General features: G+C 42.7%; 1 protein-coding gene across 2 annotated transcripts in view; it reads right to left on the bottom strand.

The window, feature by feature from the left end:
* Positions 1–1,331: 1,331 nt before the first annotated feature.
* The window catches only part of cntrl (centriolin), an 89,372-nt gene continuing 70,866 nt past the window's right edge, over positions 1,332–19,837 (bottom strand). The window contains exons 15-28 of one of the 2 annotated variants that reach the window (XM_029722322.1): positions 19,636–19,791; positions 19,204–19,383; positions 18,707–18,826; positions 17,908–18,052; positions 17,539–17,681; positions 13,565–13,754; positions 13,068–13,387; positions 12,215–12,399; positions 11,709–11,889; positions 10,885–11,283; positions 6,470–6,688; positions 5,961–6,023; positions 2,267–2,446; positions 1,332–2,042 (exon numbers count right to left, since the gene is read on the bottom strand). In XM_029722322.1, coding sequence (XP_029578182.1) covers positions 1,947–2,042; positions 2,267–2,446; positions 5,961–6,023; positions 6,470–6,688; positions 10,885–11,283; positions 11,709–11,889; positions 12,215–12,399; positions 13,068–13,387; positions 13,565–13,754; positions 17,539–17,681; positions 17,908–18,052; positions 18,707–18,826; positions 19,204–19,383; positions 19,636–19,791 — 2,577 coding nt within the window. In that variant the 3' untranslated portion in view covers positions 1,332–1,946. The remainder of the gene's footprint in view (positions 2,043–2,266; positions 2,447–5,960; positions 6,024–6,469; positions 6,689–10,884; positions 11,284–11,708; positions 11,890–12,214; positions 12,400–13,067; positions 13,388–13,564; positions 13,755–17,538; positions 17,682–17,907; positions 18,053–18,706; positions 18,827–19,203; positions 19,384–19,635; positions 19,792–19,837) is intronic. The other variant, XM_029722323.1, reaches the window with a different exon arrangement.

The following is a 19,837-nucleotide window of genomic DNA, read 5'->3' as shown; positions in this document are numbered from 1 at the left end:
TTTCCCCCTCTGGTTAGACATGTGACATGCTGGTAGAAATGAGGTAAAATGGATTTAAGTTGCCTTCATTAAAGTCCCCGGCCACTAGCAGCACTCGCCCCTGGAAGAGCATTTTCTTGTTTGCTTATGGCCTTATACAGCACTAACACAACACTAACTAACTTTAAAGTTATTCCACTAGATGCACCATCATATTTCTCTCCCCAAATGATAGCCTTAAACTTTTCTAATTCCTTATGAGTAAAAGTGTAGTTATTCGTGATTAAATATGTGATCCAACTGCCCCACAGTTCAAAGTAATAAGGTTGATACAGTCTATCAAAGTAATCAAACCAGATATTTTAATATTTAACTTGACTATATTTCTCCGCTTCACTTAAGTAAAACATTTTAAACTTCTCCCACTAACACACAAATACTTTCAAAAGAGCTGAAGCAAGTCACAGCATTTTTCTTCATGGAAAATTATGTAGTTATTATGGTGGTTTAAGTGTAGGGTGTTAAGGGACAAAATTGTACTTTGGTTCTGGTGTTATAATTTGTATTCCCAGTTATAGCTTCTCAGGAACACAAAACACTTTATTTCACGAGGATATGATTTACCATTGTTGAGATATCTTAATTTCAAATTAGCGGAAAAGGTAAAAAAAGTTCACGGACAGGTTAATGTTAATCCCTAGTCAATAATGGTACCAAATCACTTGTCTGGATTACAAAATTCAACACGTTTTGTCCAATATCTCAAGATAGGGTGGTCATACTGTTATGACATTTTCAGGGCTGATGTAAAACACACGATTCAAATAAAATTAAGAAGTATTAAATTAAAAAGCTACATTTAGCAAATTAAGCACTTAATATGCAAATGAGGCAGAACTAAATACATATTTACAGTAATTTATTCAGTTTCTTTATATCCTGAAAAAGTCCTTAGTCCTTGCCAATGACGAGCATATCCATAACATGATGCAGCCACCACCATGCTTGAAAGTATGAAGAGTGGTACTCAGTGATGTGTAGTGTTGGATTTGCCCCAAACATAACACTTTGCATTTAGGACATAAAGTTCATTACGTATCCACATTCTTTGCAGTTTTACTTTAGTGCCTTATTGCAAATAGGATGCATGTTTAGGAATATTTTTATTCTTCCAATTAGGGTAGTATTGTGGAGTAACTACAAAGTTGTTGACTCATCCTCAGTTATCCTATCACAGCCAACGTTATTAATTTTTATAGTAGGCAGATTAATTAAGTCACCAATTAGTCCACTCAAGTTACTACATTGGTATGAAAGGTATATTAGATAGACATTGCAAAAAATTAAGAGACTGTAAACTGAAAGAGAGTTTATTTTCATGCTTTAGCCGGATGTTAGGAATTAAATGTTATCGTGACTGGAAAGCTTGTAAATAAATATGAGACATTGATATTAAAAAGTAAAAAAATATACCAATATATGTCATACAAAAAACAACCATATTCATAGGCAAAAATGTAATTGAATTTGCCCCAAAACGTCTCAAACTAGTTGAGGTAGTGGAAACTATGTTAAGGATACAGTACTTCTTAAGCCACACACATATATATACTTGTATAGTTATGAATATATTATATCTTTTTTTATCTTGCTTGATGATCCTGCTGACAGGCCAAGTGCACTTTGGATGGATGAGAGACTGTTCCTCTTCACCCTGGGTAAATATTGCTGTGATGGTGGGTCATGTTTAGGCATGCCACACCAAACAGACATGATGACTGTTCACGCTCTAAGGTGAAGTTTCCCCTAGGTAGTGATCTAGTATCAGCTTCCCTCCCTCCCCCAATCCTAATCTTAACCATTAGTGGGGGAAATGCAACGATGACCCAAGATCAGCATCTAGGGGCAACTTCACCCACACCGAGGCTGGGAGGCTGTCAGAGGCCTGGACTCAGCCTGGGGCCTGGCTACTTCTCAAGTAGTGTAGGATCCAGTCTCACAGGTTTGTGGGACACCTCCGCCTGCGCATTGTCCTGGAGACGCCATTTCTCTGGAGCATCTGGCTAAACAGATCAAGACCGAGACTGTATTGTTAAGAACTGATTTCCACTTGTAGCTTATGGATACAGTGAATCTACATGAACTATTAGGGTGGTTCTAAAATAAATGTATACAATACAGTAAACAGTACCATGGCAAATCACATAAATTCCTTTTACTGATGGATTAATGTAGCTGCTATAAGTGCTATTAGACAAGGGTTCCTTCCCTTTTTGCTCACACTTACATAGCCTTGTTTAAGTGGGGGCTCAGAGGAGCTCAGAGAGAGGGAGTCCGAGGTGCAGTTGCCGAGCAGTTGGCCCAGCTTGTCCACTCGTCTGCTCAGCCCCAGTAGACTCCCCTCGGTCTGCTGCCTGCGCTGGCTCAGAAACTCTTCCTGAGACCACATGTGTCTGCCCAGCTGAGCCTGGCGAGGATAACAGAATAGTCAGAAACAAATGAAGAATGGCATAGACAGGCCTTCCCTGCCCATCTGTGACCCAGGAACCTAGGCGTATGTCACACGTCACTACATCACAGGAGAGGCATTTGCACAAAGACATTTTTATTTTTTATCAAAATGCGTTTTTGGGCTGAAACGCCTTCTGGAACATGTGAACATTCATGTGCCTTAATAACAGAATTGTATGACATCTGTAAAAAAAATAATAATAATAATTTTTAAAATTATGAGCCTTCTTGGTTTAGCCATGGAAAAAAAACAGGAACCTTCCCGCTAGCCATGATTGGCCTAACCCTAGATAATGGATGGGCTGGACATGGCGAGAGATGAGTTCGGATTGGTCTGCCATGTAGCATGCTCAAATCAAATACAATTTTATTTGTCACATACACATGGTTAGCAGATGTTAATGCGAGTGTAGTGAAATGCTTGTGCTTCTAGTTCCGACCATGCAGCAATATCTAACAAGAAATCTAACCTAACAATTTCACAACAACTACCTTATACACACAAGTGTAAAGGAATGAATGAGAATATGTACATAGAAATAAAAATATTTGAATGAGCGATGGCCGAACGGCATAGGCAAGATGCAGTAGATAGTATAGAGTACAGTATATACATATGAGATGAGTAATGTAGGGTATGTAAACATTATATAAAGTGGCATTGTTTAAAGTGGCTAGTGATAACATTTATTACATCAATTTTTCATTATTAAAGTGGCTAGAGATGAGTCAGTATGTTGGCAGCAGCCACTCAATGTTAGTGATGGCTGTTTAACTGTCTGATGACCTTGAGATAGAAGCTGTTTTTCAGTCTCTCGGTCCCCGCTTTGATGCATCTGTACTGACCTCGCCTTCTGGATGATAACGGGCTGAACAGGCAGTGGCTCGGGTGGTTGTTGTCCTTGATGATCTTTTTGGCCTTCCTGTGACATCGGGTGGTGTAGGTGTCCTGAAGGGCAGGAAGTTTGCCCCCGGTGATGCGTTGTGCAGACCTCACTACCCTCTGGAGAGCCTTACGGTTGTGGGCGGAGCAGTTGCCGTACCAGGCGGTGATACAGCCCGACCGGATGCTCTCAATTATGCATCTGTAAAAGTTTGTGAGTGTTTTTGGTGACAAGCCAAATTTCTTCAGCCTCCTGAGGTTGAAGAGGCGCTGCTGCGCCTTCTTCACCACGCTGTCTGTGTGGGTGGACCAATTCAGTTTGTCCGTGATGTGTACGCCGAGGAACTTAAAACTTTCCATCTTCTCCACTACTGTCCCGTCGATGTGGATAGGGGGCTGCTCCCTCTGCTGCTTCTCTCTATAACATGAGCTTCTCAGTATGTGTAGATAATCCTTTCCACTTTGGATTTTTTTTAAGATATCATGAACAACTGCAAAAGTGTGGCTACTGCTCTCAACAATGCGGCCCTGAATTTAACAGGCGCTATCGACAAAGATCAGTGGGAAAAAGTTGTGATGGACTACTTTCTGGAGAGGGATCGTGCACCACGCTGACTCGCTCTGACTCTGAAAATGAATCAGACGATGAGGAAATCCCTGATTTAGATTTTTTATATTGAACAAGACATTGTAGAGTCTTCTGATGACAGTGATGGGGAAGAAACGGCGATCAATAGTATTGTTGTCGCGGAAGAAGTTGACGGAGTTTTGAAAATGCCCAGTGGAAGCAGAGTATGATTGCAAATGCGATGGGAGTCGAAAAGAGAACACAGAAGGCTGTTGTATAAAACCCCTGTCTCCGGATTACATCTTCAAACTAAGGGCAACCATGGCATCCATGACAGAGAGGGAGAAGCGTTCATCCATGTATACGGGTAAGACTCTAGCTACATTTTCAGATATTATACATTTCAAATTTTGTCAGAAAGTCGTTTTCATTGCAAGTTAAAGCGTACTGTTAGCTAGCAGGCAACAATAGCTGGCTGGCTCGCTAGCTAACGTTACGTGTATGAGCTGTGTATTAATATTAATCGCATCTCAGAAATCTATTTGCATTGCTAATTATAGCCTAATGTTATCTAGCTAGCTAACATTGAACCAAGTTGGTTAGCTTTAGATTCATGCATGGTGCATGGTAGTATGGGCTGGGATTATGGGTCTAAACAAAATACTCCACTATGCAAGTAACCATTTCACTGTAGGGTTTACACCTTCTGTATCCTGTGCATGTGACAAAATACATTTTATTTTGATGTAGTGTGTGTCTACCAGAGACGGTAATGTGAAAAACAACATGACCTGCACCAAAGTCAGATTAGGATGTAGGCCAAGGACTAGAGCAAGTGTATTTTTACTACTACTTTCCCCACTTTTAGTGTAAATTGTTGGTTGTTTACTACAATACCTTAATCACTCTATTTAGCACATGGCCTCATACATAAATTCTTAAAGAGATGGGTGAGGCTATGGCTTAAGAGGAGGGTGTGAACGATGCTGAATGGGGGACGGAACATTTTATCAAAAGTGGGGTTACAAGTTTATCAACTTTCAAAGCATAATTACTTTCCAATTGTTGCTCAACTGCAGTGTATGATATACCATTTTCTAGCTCAGTCTCTACTTTAATCCAATGTAAAAAAACACCACTTCAAATTTTGCTACATAGGACCAAATTAAAGTGGTGGGTCCCGAGTGGCGCAGCAGTCTTAGGCACTGCATCTCAGAGCAAGAGGCATCACTACAGTCCTTGGTTTGAATCCAGGCTGTATCACATCCGGCCGTGATTGGGAGTCCCATAGGGCGGCGCACAATTGGCCCAGTGTCATCCGGGGTAGGCCGTCATTGTAAATAAGAATTTGTTCTTAACTGACTTGCCTAGTTAAATAAATTCACGACTTTCTTGGTGTGTTTGGACCATGATAGTTTGTTGGTGATGTGGACACCAAGGAACTTGGAACTCTCGACCGCTCCACTACAGACCTGTCGATGTGAATGGAGGCGTGTCCGCCTCCATTCACATAATGTCTACAGAAATACATCTGGGTTGTCTAGCGGTCTAAGCCACTGCCACCGGATCACATATACTGATGCAACATGGGTTTGAATCTGGCTCACCGCTTTTCAGCACACTCTCCATCTTTCCTCTCTGTCTCTATCCAATTAACATTTATTAGATTTTTTCTAAGAACTGTCAAACGAATGAAGAATGACATAGGATAGGACTTCACTACCCATTTGTCTCGAGATAACGTCTATAGAAATACATATGGGGGTGTATGTAGCTATCAAGCATCTCAGAGTAGGAGTACTGATCTAGGATAAGCTCCCCTACCCCTTGTACAGTATGTCAACTTGTTCATTGTGATCTAAAAGGTTGAACTAATCCTAAATCAGCATGGCTACTCTTGAGATGTTTGATATGGCCCTGATTGAACTTTGGTCCGACATGAGATGAAGCATACTGGAATGTAAAGACAAGTTGGGGTACCAGTACAAGTTGTACCAGTACAAGTTGGGGTAGTAGTACCTTCAGGAGGTCCTCCTGCTGTTGAAGTCTCTCTCTTAGCACCTCTCCCCTCCACTGCTCATCCTGAAGACAGACATGCAGAGAAACACAGACCTGTCATCGCTTCAGAGGAATTCCTACACTGTACTGTATACCCCATCAATCTAAGGAACACAGGGCAAGACCTCTGCCTGCTAGTGATGGTAGAACAGCGGTTCTGCAGTAATCTTTGTTACAAAGTATTTCGCATGAGGTATGATGAAAATGTAAGTATGTTAAACTCAAATACCAAAAGTTAACCACAGACACAAATCTTGGGCATTGGTAAAAAAAAGCTTTGTACACACAGACTTGAAGCCTGGTCTCAGATCTGTTTGTGCTCTTGCCTTTGTCATTGTCAAGCTAAACAATTCCATAAGGTGTTGGCAAGAGAACAGAAATAGACTGGCACCCAGGCTAACAGACTTATGTGTGCAGCACAAACTAGATATGACAGGGAGAGATGTAAGGTAGCAAAGCTGAGGCATTACAGTAGGATTGCAGGCTGGCCTAGGCACGGCTGGGGTTGAGTAGAGGGGGTAGTTCTCTTTGTGGTTGTCAGTGTCTGAGGAGGAGGGGTCTTGGTCAGGGGCGAGGGGCAGCTCTACCATCCCACTGTTCAGCTCTGCCTTGACGTCAGTCTTCAGCCAACGCATGGCTTTCTTGATCTCCCTCAGGCGGCTCTCGCCCCCCTCCTCTTGACTGCGCAGCTGAGGGACACAACAGATTACATAACAGAATGCAACTTCATACTCTGTACTGAAAGTGCTCCATCTTGAAAACTTGACTGCTGATATGCATGATTTTCTTTATTGTATTAACAGTGGACTAATGAACAAAATATTAAAAAGATAGCTTTTGAGTGTAGTTTAAATGCCCAAACCAGTAGAAATCAACTTTTTCGAGCTCAAAGACGATGGCTATAGCTTACCTATGATGTTGTGCAACAATTTAAGTCAATAAGTCATCGTTTTAGTAAAAGTATGATATATTTGGGTTTGAAGTGACAAATCTGAACTGCCCACTTCGTGCAAATCTCCACTGCTTTGTTTGGTGTAACGTTAGCTAGAAACCACCAGTGTCTACCCAGATAATGAAAAGGCACCCATGAAAGAAAATATGAAAATTATAGTTACATGCCATTTGCAGCATGCATGATCATGAGCAAAGTCATTGTAGCCTATCATTTCACTTCCCCTGTGAGAAACCAAGAGCATGGGCTGACTTCGCTTTGCCACAGCCGAAGCCGAAGTCTGCCAGCAGCCCACCTACCAAAGGTTGCACTGTTATTCTTTCTAACTATTTTAATGGAGGATTTGCGGCCGCAATTTATGGAAGATGCTTTTGGAGATGACAATAGATGGTCAAAGATATGCCAATGGTTTCTATCTGTGATTAAGTTTTCCCTAAATCAATGCTTATGACAAATCCAGCTCCAGAACCAGTCATAGAGCCAGCTGGCCAATCTTTTGAGTAATGCATTTTAAAAACAAACAAAAAAACACTCCAGTTCCTTGATTTTCTCCATGACGTGACCCCTCAGACAGGTTGGGAGATATACACTGAGTATACAAAACATTAGGTACATCTACTCTTTCCATAACATTGCCTTCAGAAAGTATTCACACCCATTGACTTTTTCCACATTTTCTTGTGTTAGTCTGAATTTAAAATGGATTAAAGTTTGTTATGGCAAGCCTAAAATGAGTTTAACAAGTCATATAATAAGTTGCATTGACTCACTCTGTGTGCAATAATAGTTTAACATGATTTTTGAATGACTACCTCACATCTATGTACCCCACACATACAATTCTCTGTAAGGTCCCTCAGCCGAGCAGTGTATTTCAAAAGCAGATTCAACCAAAGACCAGGGAGGTTTTCCAATGCCTCGCAAAAAAGGATAAAGGAATATCCCTTTGAGCATGGTGAAGTTAATTACACTTTGGACGGTGTATCAATAAACCCTCACACTACAAAGACACAGGTGTCCTTCTTAACTCAGTTGCCGGAGAGGAAGGAAACCACTCAGGGATTTCACCATGAAGCCAATGGTGACTTTAAAACAGTTTCTTACTTTAATGGCTGTGATTGGAGAAAACTGAGGATGGATCAACAACATTGTAGTTACTCCACAATATTAACCTAAATGAAAGAGTGAAAAGAAGGAAGCATGTACAGGATACAAATATTCCAAAACACGCATCCTGTTTGCAATAAGGAACTAAAGTAAAACTGCAAAAAATATGGCAAAGAAGCGTAATATGGCAAAGAGCTGTGCACAGGCAAAAACATAGAGGAAAACCTGGTTCAGTCTGCTTTCCAACAGACACTTGGAGACAAATTCACCTTTCAGCAGGACAATAACCTAAAACACAAGGCCAAATTTATAGTATACTGGAGTTGCTTACCAAGACGACACTGAATGTTTTTGAGTGTTCGAGTTACATTTTTGACTTAAATAGGCTTGAAATACCATGGCCCGTCCACTGAAAAACATACCCACAGCATGATGCTGCCACCACCATGCTTCACCGTAGGGATGGTGCCTGGTTTCCTTCATACACGACGCTTGGCATTCAGGCCAAAGAGTTCATTATTGGTTTCATCAGACCAGAGCATCTTGTTTCCTATGGTCTAGTCCTTTAGGTGCCTTTTGGCAAACTCCAAGCGGGCTGTCGTGTGCCTTTTACTGATGAGTGGCTTCTGTCTGGCCACTACCATAAAGGCCTGATTGGTTGAGTGCTGCAGAGATGGTTGTCCTTCTGGAAGGTACTCAAAACAAATCAAATGTTATTTGTCACATGCTCCGAATACAACAGGTAGCTGTTATTTACTAAATAAACAAAAGTAAAAAATAATAGCAGCGCGTAAAAAAAGAGGGGGGGGGGGGTCAATGCAAATAGTCCGGTTAACCATTTGATTAGCTGTTCAACAGTCTTATGGCTTGGGGGTAGAAGCTGTTAAGATGCCTTTTGGACCTACACTACCGTTCAACAGTTTGGGGTCACTCAGAAATGTCCTTGTTTTTGAAAGAAAAGCAAATATTTTGTCCATTAAAATTACATCAAATTCATCAGAAATACAGTGTAGACATTGTTAACGTTGTAAATGACTATTGTAGCTGGCCGCCCCTCATAGCCTGGTTCCTCTCTAGGTTTATTCCTAGGTTCTGGTCTTTCTAGGGAGTTTGTCCTAGCCACCGTGCTTCTATACCTGCATTGCTTGCTGTTTGGGGTTTTAGGCCGGGTTTCTGTACAGCACGTTGAGATATCAGCTGATGTCAGAAGGGCTTTATAAATACATTTTATTTGAAACGGCTGATCTTAAATGGAATATCTACATAGAAAATGGCCAGAAACAAAGAACTTTCTATTGAAACTCGTCAGTCTATTCTTGTTCTGAGAAATAAAGGCTATTCCATGTGAGAAATTGCCAAGAAACTGAGGATCTTGTACAACGCTGTGTACTACTCCCTTCACAGAAGAGCGCAAACTGGCTCTAAACAGAATAGAAAGAGGAGTGGGGGGCCCCGGTGCACAACTGAACAAGAAGACAAGTACATAAGAGTGTCTAGTTTGAGAAACGGACGCCTCACAAGTCCTCAACTGGCAGCTTCATTAAATAGTACCCGCAAAACACCAGTCTCAACGTCAACAGTGAAGAGGCGACTCCAATGCCATGCCATACCCTGTGGACGCCGCTTAACTTTTCTAGGCTTGGGGGCACTATTTTCACGTCCGGATGAAAAGTGTGCCCAAAGTAAACTGCCTGCTACTCAGGCCCAGAAGCTAGGATATGCATATAATTGGTAGATTTGGATAGAAAACACTCTAAAGTTTCTAAAACTGTTTGAATAATGTCTGTGAGTATAACAGAACTGATTTGGCATTCGAAACCTGTTTTCCATTGGTTTTCTATGGTAAGCCCATTTTAATAGAAATAAGCTTGCTTATCTATGGCTTCCATTAGATGTCAACAGTCTTTAGAAATTGGTTGATGTTTTTCTTTAGAGAAATTAAGAAGTACGGCAGTTCAGAACGTGGGTCCAGCCGAGTGCACTCTAATGTTTTGATGCGCGCAACCTGGAATGTGCTTTCTTTGTTTTCCTCCGGTATTGAACACAGTTTATCCCGTCTTAAATTTGATCGATTATTTACGTAAAAAAATACCTAAAGTTGTATTAGGAAAGTTGTTTGAAATGTTTGGATCAAGATTACAGGTAACTTCTAAGATATTTTGTAGTCATGTTGCGCGAGTTGGAACCGGTGTTTTTTTTTTTCAAATGAAATGTGCGAAATAAATGGACATTTTGGATATATAACGATGAAATTAATTGAACAAAAGGACCATTTGTGATGTTTATGGGACATATTGGAGTGCCAACAGAAGAAGTTCTTCAAAGTTAAGGCATGAATTAAATCGTTATTTCTGACTTTTGTGTCGCGCCTGGTGGGTTGAAATCTGATTTTCATGTGTTGGTATGCTGGGTGCTGTCCTCAGATTATCGCATGGTTTTCTTTTGCCGTAAAGCCTTTTTGAAATCTGACACGGTGGCTAGATTAACAAGAAGTTCAGCTTTCATTTGGTGTATTGCACATGAAAGTTAAATATAAAAATGTAAAAAAATTGAATTTGGCGCTCTGCCATGTCACCGGATGTTGTCAAATCGATCCCGTTAATGGGATTTGAGCCCAAATAAGTTAATTGGAGCCAATTTCTTCCTACAACCGGACAATGACCCAAAGCACAGCTCCAAACTATGCAAGAACTATTTAGGGAAGAAGCAGTCAGCTGGTATTCTGTCTATAATGGAGTGGCCAGCACAGCTAAGTGTGTTGTGAACCCTTTAAATAAACTTTGACTTGACATTGTGACAGAGAAACTAAGAATGTCATTGCAATACCTGAATGTTGAGTTGCTCTAGCTCGCTCCTGCGTTGGGCGAGGGTGCTCTCAGACTGTTTGCAGGTTTCCAGCAGTGCGGCCTCCTTGCTCTGGGTCTCCTCAAGCTGGCTCTGAAGGGCCTCCAATCGCTCACTGGCTCGTTTCACCTTCTTGTTGACCTCTTGGAACACCAGGTCGCGGGCAGCCACCACCTCCTCCACCCTCTGCAGAGTGTCTCCCTGCTCTTCCTTGCGTCTCCTCAGCTCCTGGAGGTCCTCCTGCAGATCCCTGAGATGCTGTTTGGCCTCCACCGTCAAAGAGGCGCTGTCCCGAGTGCGGAGTTCCAGCTCCTCCAGATCCCGCTCTGTGTCGGCGAGCCGCTTCCGGGCCTCAGTGTGCTGCTGGAGAGTCTCTTTGGTCTACACAGGGTCACATGAAACAGTCTGTTACAACACTGCTGGCTAATGATACAAGAGATGGTACTACAGACAAATATCACCATTCACCAGCAACAAAGTCTTCAAATGTAAGACGGTCAGTAATTCAACTATAATATTTTAAACCAGAAGGACAGATTATCAAGCTGCTGATAACCGACTACTGCACCCCCCTCCCCCTTAAATGAAGGGGGAGGGGGGTGCAGCCACCCAAGAGGTAATAAGAGTATGGCAGTTTATATTTGACTGGCAGAAAATTAATGGTGGTGGACGGAGGTATGCTAACCTTAATGCTAACATTAACTTATTTATTTCGATCCCTATGCCTAAGCGTACGTTTTCTTCTTCCGGTCGAATATACACTTCCTAATAACATTGTATATGTGATATATGTCAATATATGTGACCTTGGTCCTTGTGTCCTTCAAGCTGCTCTGAGCCTCCAGCAGCAGTCGGTCTGCCTCCCTGAGTTCAGCCCTGCGGCGGAGCAGGGTCTTCTCCAAACATCCCACCTCATCCAGCAGAGCCCCGTGGTGCCGCAGGGACTCCTCCACAACCTCTGACCCCCCTCGGCCCTCCAGCATCTCTCTGAGGAGACACACACATAGCTGAGCAAGATGTCCCCAAGTTGGTCTTTTAGTCTCCAAATAAATATGATGTACTGGACTGCAGGGTTGGGGTCAATTCAAATTGAAGTCAGTCAATTAAGGAAGTAAACTAAAATTCTAATCCAATAATTGAAAAAAAGTGTTTATTTTCAATTACTTCTCAATAAGCTTAAAAGGAGAAGTTATTTATGTCAAAAGTTTTTCCAAATTTAGAATTTTTAATTCAAATCACTTCCTGAATTGACTGACTTCAATTCGAATTTACCTTAACCCTGCTGGATTGTGAGAGCTGAGGGTTACCGTACCTGCGGCGGCGAAGTTGGCTTAAGGCTCTCCGGAGCTCTCTGAGCTCCAGTCTGAGCTGTGTGCGCTGATCCTGGTGCCTGAGCACATCCCTCTCCACATGGGCCTGCCTCTCCTCCTCCCCTGGGCCCTGGCTGCCACGTGGCTGTTCCTCCACCAGCTGCTCAAGCCTGGCCAGCTCCCTCTCCTGACGGATGGACAGACGAACGAATAGATACACACACACTTTTATGGCTTACATGCTGACCACATCGCCCCCGTCGCGTGAGCGAGCGTTGCAAAAATAAATGTACACATACATATTATTCAATCATTGCACCAACACTGCTCGCGAGGGTCTGCAAAGCCAAGCGCTAAAGTAGAACTTGGTTCTATTTTGTCGTTTGACACGCTGCAAGTCCCGCCTCTCCCATCTCCTGATTGGTTTTTAGGAGCATATACCCACATGGGTGATTGAAAGATGAACAGGTCTAAAGAAGGCCCGTTTTATTGCTTCTTTAATCAGGACAACAGTTTTCAGCTGTGCTAACATAAATGCAAAAGTGTTTTCTAATGATCAATTAGCCTTTTAAAATGATACATTTGGATTAGATAACATAATGTGCCATTGGAACACAGGAGTGATGGTTGTTGATAATAGGCCTCTGTACGCCTATGTAGATATTGCATAAAAAAATCTGCCGTTTCCAGCTAAAATAGTCATTTACAACATTAACAATGTCTACACTGTATTTCTGAGTGTGTTAGTGCTCGGTCTAAAAGCGGAAATCTTTGGGTCCCCACGACCAGGATTGGGAAACACTGGATTAGTCCATTCAAACCATTAGGAATCATCATCTCATCCATGTCACCCACCATCTCCTTGTGCTCCGGCATGTTGCAGTGGAGCACCCCGGTGGGGAGGCTGACTCCGAGCCAGGGCCCAGAGAGGCTGCTGGGGCCATAGACCAGGTGGGCCCCCTGTGGTGGAGACCCGTAGATGACCGTCCCGGGACTGACTGCCAGGCTGGCCGCAGGGGGGGCATAGATCACAGAGCCAGGGGGCAGGGGCGAACCGTCGGGCAGCATGGTGTAGATGGCCGAGCCAGGGGGATGGCTGAATTGATCCCCAGTCCCCATCCCAGAGGAGCTGCAGTCTGCCACATCGCTCTCACCACCACTGTCCCTCGCCTCACCTGAGGGGTCAAGCACGCGTAGACACATACACACACATACGGATACACACCGATGCACACATACACCGATGCGTACACACACACACACACACACAGCTGTGTTGACTCTCACGGTTTGCTGTATCGTAGTGTAACTACAGAGGTCTCAGAGGAAAATTGCAATGTGCCTATACATACCTCTTCCTTTGTAAGTGTGTGAGGGTGTGTGCACCGGAGGGGAGTAGACCCAGTATCCCCCTCCAGGCTGGGGACCTCTATCCCTGCTGACCCCCCTGTGTCTGCTGCTGCGGTGCCCCCTGTCAGGCGAGGAAGGATACTGCGACCCTACACCTGAATCCTGAGAGCCCTGAGAACCTAAACTGTGAGCCTGACGGAACAAGGAGAAACAGACAATAAAACTATAGTATATAGTCCTGTACAATACCAGCCTTAAGCCTAATTTATACCAAATGCAATATGCAATTTAAGACCTACAAATAGCTATGTAAAAACGGCGATCCTGCGTAATTGTGTAGGAAAAATACGCAAAGGTGTACAGCCCTGCAATAATAAACTTGACACAAGTAAGCAGGATCGCCATTTTGCGGTCTTGCGTTGCATATATACAGTATAACTTAGGCTTTACACATACTACATAGAAAACACTTAAAACACAACTCCTCTGGCACCAAATGACCGATCTGCACGAAACTTGATACATGGTATCTATGGACCAATGTCTCCCAACGCAACAATTTCTAGGCTAGTATGTCAAATATACTGACCGATAAACATTAATGTGGGCGTGGTCTGGCACATAAATACATACAGATCAGACACCGATATTTGAATTGTACCAAAACTTGGTGTACGTATTCCAAACACTGTCAACACTCAACATATGCAAGCACATTCAGATCGACCACACAGTGGCGCTATAACAGGCACATGTTTATATCTCCTGAGTTTGGCTGCATGCCTAAATGCATAGTGCAAATGTAAAGTTTGGTGGAGGAGGAATAATGGTCTGTAGATGTTTTTCATGGGTCAGGCTAGGCCCCTTAACGTTGCAGCATAAAATGACATTCTAGACAATTCTGTGCTTCCAACTTAGTGGCAACAGTTTGGGGAAGGTCTGGCCTGTTTCAGCATGACAATGCCTCGGTCATGACTCTCCTGTGAAGATCTGAAGAATCATGTTACAATGGGTCCGCTCTACAGCGCCCTCTCTCTCCCGCAGAGAGGGAGAGAGGTGAAGTTGGCCGTTTTATGACGCTCGTAAATACCAGCAGGAACTCTCTCACTGCCATACAGTGAAAGGGAAGTTAAAAGTCCCTTCGTTACAACAGAGAGAGATTTTGTAGTACTGTGACATCCAAGATTGGATAACGAAACAATATTTCTGTAATCCAAACAGTTGGAAGGATCCGTGGGTACTTAAAAAACAATTATGTCAGATCAGTTGTTGTTTTGGGATCTCATTAAGGATGGAATAACATAACTGTATCTCTGAATGTGTATATTTCCCAGTTGTCAGGTTTACATCCAAATGTTGTGGAACTTCTAGGATTAAATATGAAACTCTTTGAGAGAAGACGAAATGGAATCTTGGCCTTCTAAATAAAAAAAGTTTTTCATGTAAAGTTTATCCAGTCAGTAACCACACCTACGTCAGCACAGACATTATTCCAAACGTAATGGAACGCCCTTTTCCCCCAAGAGATCTTTATCTTTAAGAGATAATTCAGAAAACAGTATCTCGTTATATAAACTTTTTCCGTGGTGCCCCAGATTACTACTTAATTGTTATATGGTTAATTTAATCGCGTAATAATTAAACGTAGTTTTTGATTTTAGAAAATAACATTCAAACACATTAATGACAGCAAAGACACGACACCCCCATGTACAATGTGAAGTCCATAAAAAAATGGTTTGTCGAGATCAGTGTGGAAGAACTTGACTGGCCTGCACAGAGCCCTGACGTCAACTCCATCGAACACCTTTGGGATGAATTGGAACCCTGAATGCAAGCCAGGCTTAATCGCCCAACATCAGTGCCCGACCTCACTAATGCTCTTGTGGCTGTTGTGTACTTAACCCCTTTTTTTGGGTAGTCACAAAACTACCTTCATACTTCCATTAGTTTTTTTTAAACCGCTACTGGTTACCTTCAGACGTGTCCCGTGACACTTGTCGGGGTCGAATGGGCAAAACAGAGAACACCATTAGTTTGTAGTCCAAACGGTTCGGACACTACCAAACAGAAGTTGGCAAACAGACCGTACTGACTTCAGACCCCTGACACTTCGTAGAGGAAGGAGACCATCATCGTGTTCGTCTCCCCTCTCATAACAGTTTGTCGGCCAAACAATTTGGATGCTACAGACGTTTACACGAGAAGACCGATTTTTGGGATGTCTCATGGTCTGACAAACACCACTCTAGCTCTGCCACCTTTCACCACAGATACGGAAGTGCGACATCGGCCGATGCGGTGGATTGAGACCCATCCAATGCATCCATCTCTCTTTCTTTAACTGACAGATTTGGATGGGGATTATTTTATTATGTTACTTAGATTGACACACCGGTGTGTCAATCAACTCTAGGGGTTTGAAGACGTGCATCCATAGATGCTATATACCAAATGTTGTACCAATCTGTCCAGCAGTTCAGGAGAAGAAGATGTTTAAAGTAGTCAATATCATAAACCAATGTCCAAAATACATCAAAAGCATATTGCATGATCTGGTTGATTTGAGTTCTGTTATTTGCCTACTGTGGTAAGGAGTAAAAAAGTAGCTCATCCTAAGGCAATGTGTCCAAATAGTCCTGATGGCGGCACAGTGGGCCCACAGCTTGAACCCCGGCATTGCAGCTTTCATCTTAATGGTAACACTCTACTTGACACCCTGCATCACCCTGCATCCCACTGCTGGCATGCCTCTGAAGCTAAGCAGGGTTAGTCCTGGTTGGTCCCTGGATGGGAGAACAGATGCTGCTGGAAGTGGTGTTGGAGGGCCAGTAGGAAGCACTCTTTCCTCTGGTCCCCCCCCAAAATATCCCAGTGGCCCAGGGCAGTGATTCGGAACATTTCCCTGTGTAGGGTGCAGCCTTTTGAATGGGATGTTAAATGGGTGTCCTGACTCTGTTGTCACTAAAGATCCCATGGCACTTATCGTAAGAGTACGGGTGTTAACCTTGGTATCCTTGCTAAATTCCAAATCTGGCCCTCATACTCAGTCAACTCATATGGTCATAACCATGCCATAACAGCTGTCATAACCTGTTATAATATAGTCATAACACAGTTATGACATATATTGCGTTATTTTATGGCTGGTTATGACACCTACACGAGTGTCAAAACCCACAAAACCTACCACACAAGGCAGAGCATTTCATTACACCATAAACATACTGTTGACACGTAGGCTATGTTATATATATTGAAATAGACCATATTAAATTAGCATTGTAATTGCACTCACATTGATGTCAGACACACATCTACCCCAGTGCTCTGTTGCTGATGACTGGGATGAATGCAGGAGCATATTTCAGGAGCAGGACAAGAGACACACTTTTTGGCTGATGACTGATATAATGGCATGTTGGTGATGGATCATATAAGCCAGATAGGCCTAATTGGTCATAAAGTGTATTTTCTTAGTCCAAGTAAAGTGACACAGGATGGTCTTAATGTTTGTGTATTTTCTACAAGTTACTTAAAATATGAGGAAAACAAACATGGCTGTAAATAATTAATTACAGCAACAACAAAGGATTTAAGAAACAAACTTTCAAACGAAAGGAAACTTCTTGGCACTCTAATGTAGGTGTCATAACCTGCCATAAAATAATGCAATATCTGTCACAACAGGTGTAAATATATGGGTCATGACAGTTATGACATTATGATATGGTTATGATCGTGTCATAACGTGTTATTACACTGGGTGTACATTTCTTTTGTTATTTTGATGTTTCGGTGGTATAGCATCACTATATCTTTTGTCGAATCAGGATTTCGTGGAGGTGGTTTCCTTCCCCAGAAGGAAACCGAATAAGTTAGCTTTATTTGGTTCTGGGTTCTTCTGAGTTTGCAGCATAACCATCAACTACTGAAACAGTCATAGGGAGGTTGGTAGGTGGTGGTGGTGCCTTACATTTGTGGATGATGAGACATAGTACCAGTGACCCCTGGTCCTGTGAGGGTCTCTGAGGCTGGATAAGACCTGGTTCTGCTGGACCAGGTTTTCCCTGAGAGCACACACCTCCCCCATAAGCTCCTCCAGGTTCCCGCAATTCTCTGTGGAGTCAAAGTCACATTGGGGATGTCAACAAAACAACAACAAAGTGGATTATAGTGCAATAAAGTATATATTAAAAAAAAATATATATATATATATAGATGTAGGCATCGAAGCTTCAGAAATACATACAGGGCTAGGCCTAATAGGTGAATTGGGGTGTTTTTACAGTGTTAAGACTGACTCAACCAAAAAGGGCTAAAACAAACTGTTCAGCCCACTAACTCTCTCTAGCCAGGGCGAGCTGCTCCCGTAGTTGCTTAGTCTGGGCCTCTTTTCTGGTCAAGGCCCATTTCAGTCGATCCAGCTCCTGCTGTTGGATGCTGTTGTCTGAAATACCCCCCAGGCTATTTCGGTCCATCAAATGCATCTAATGGAAAGAAAACTTCAAATCTTACTCAGGTGAGCACATAATTGTTAAATAAGAGTACATCTCTACTCATGTACAACACTGATATAAGGGCATGTTGGTGATGGATCATATAAGCCAGATAGGCCTAATTGGTCATAAAGTATATTTTCTTAGTCCAAGTAAAGTGACACAGGATGGTCTTAATGTTTGTGTATTTTCTACAAGTTACTTAAAATATGAGGAAAACAAACATGGCTGTAAATAATTAATTACAGCAACAACAAAGGATTTAAGAAACCAACTTTCAAGCGAAAGGAAACTTCTTGGCACTCTTATGTAGGTGTCATAACCTGTCATAAAATAACGCAATATCTGTCACAACAGGTGTAAATATATGGGTCATGACAGTTATGACATTATGATATGGTTATGATCGTGTTATAATGTGTTATTACATTGGGTGTACATTTCTTTTGTTATTTTGATGTTTCGGTGGTGTTTCGATCTTAATGTGTGTGTTCCAAATGGCACCCCATTCCCTACATAGTGCACTACTTTTGACTAGAGCACTATGTGCCCTGGTGAAAAGTAGTGTATTATATAGGGAATATGGTGCCATTTGGGATGCAGCATTGTTTCTGTAGGAGTTGTAGTCTTAGCTTTTTTTAATACCCTGCACTTCAGTAGCTTTTTCAGTAGCTTTTGCAGCAGCTGAATCTCAGCCTCGGCTTTGGTCAGGTTCTGAGTGATCTCGGCTGCTAGAACCCTAGACCCCTCCAGCTCCTCCGCATCCTGCATTAACACAACATGTCACAAATAGATTGACTCGATCTTAATGAGTCTTTCCTCGATTCCTCTCATCTTAACTCCTGGCCTCCTTCTCAACCGTATTGAATAAGGTGCGAGAGAAGGATTTTGAGATGGAGGAAAGAAGAGAAAGAAAGGGAGAAATTGAGGACAGATTCATTGAAAAAGAGCTATTCTCTTTAGTCTAACTCAGTCTCCCTACACACCGCAAAAGTATAGGACGACGAAAAGGAGAGACAGAGTTATTTAGTCTACGGTGATTTATTTAGTCCCATAGGGCTCTGGTCAAAAGTAGTGCACTATATAGGGAACAGAGTACCATTTGGGACACAGCTTATAGGTGTTCATGAAGAGACACCCACCTCAGCCCTCTCCTGGTTGATTTGCTCCACGGTGGTGTGTAAGGAGTGGAGCTTCTCTTTGGTGGCTCTCAACTGCTGGGCGGACATCTTGTCTGCCGTTGTGAAGGAGCTTCTTAGCTCCAGCAGCTCCAAGTCCAGAGACTGCAGCTGCTGCTGGGTGTGGCACTCGCCCACTTCTATCTGGGGGAGACAAGAACCTACAGTCAGTGAGTGAGTGAGTCAGTCAATTTATCCGTCTGTCTATCTGTCCATCTATATCCATTCATTCAGCAATCCTGTCAACTTAACTCATTTACAATTATAATGTGATACATTCCCACAATGGTTTCTAAACAGTAGCTCTAGCGGTACAGTTGTTTTCTCTGTGTGTGTTATACTTATACACTAGTGGGCAGGAGACTCGTAGATCCTTTGAGCAGTGGAAGTAACGACCTGTTTGTCTTGTTCCTCCAGCTCAGTGAGCAAAAGCTCTCGCTCATCCTCAGCCTCCTGGAGCCGCTGGCCCATCAGTTTCTGGAGCTCTCGAGCCTCCTGCAGTTCCTCCCGGAGCTGGAGTATCTCCTCCTCACCGAGTTTCTTTGCTGCCTGCTGGTGGGTGGGACAAGCCATGAACAACAGGGAACAAGTAAAACAA

This window comes from Salmo trutta, chromosome 29 (assembly GCF_901001165.1).
Source record: "Salmo trutta chromosome 29, fSalTru1.1, whole genome shotgun sequence".
NCBI lineage: Eukaryota > Metazoa > Chordata > Actinopteri > Salmoniformes > Salmonidae > Salmo > Salmo trutta.
This window is presented reverse-complemented; position numbering and strand designations above follow the sequence as displayed.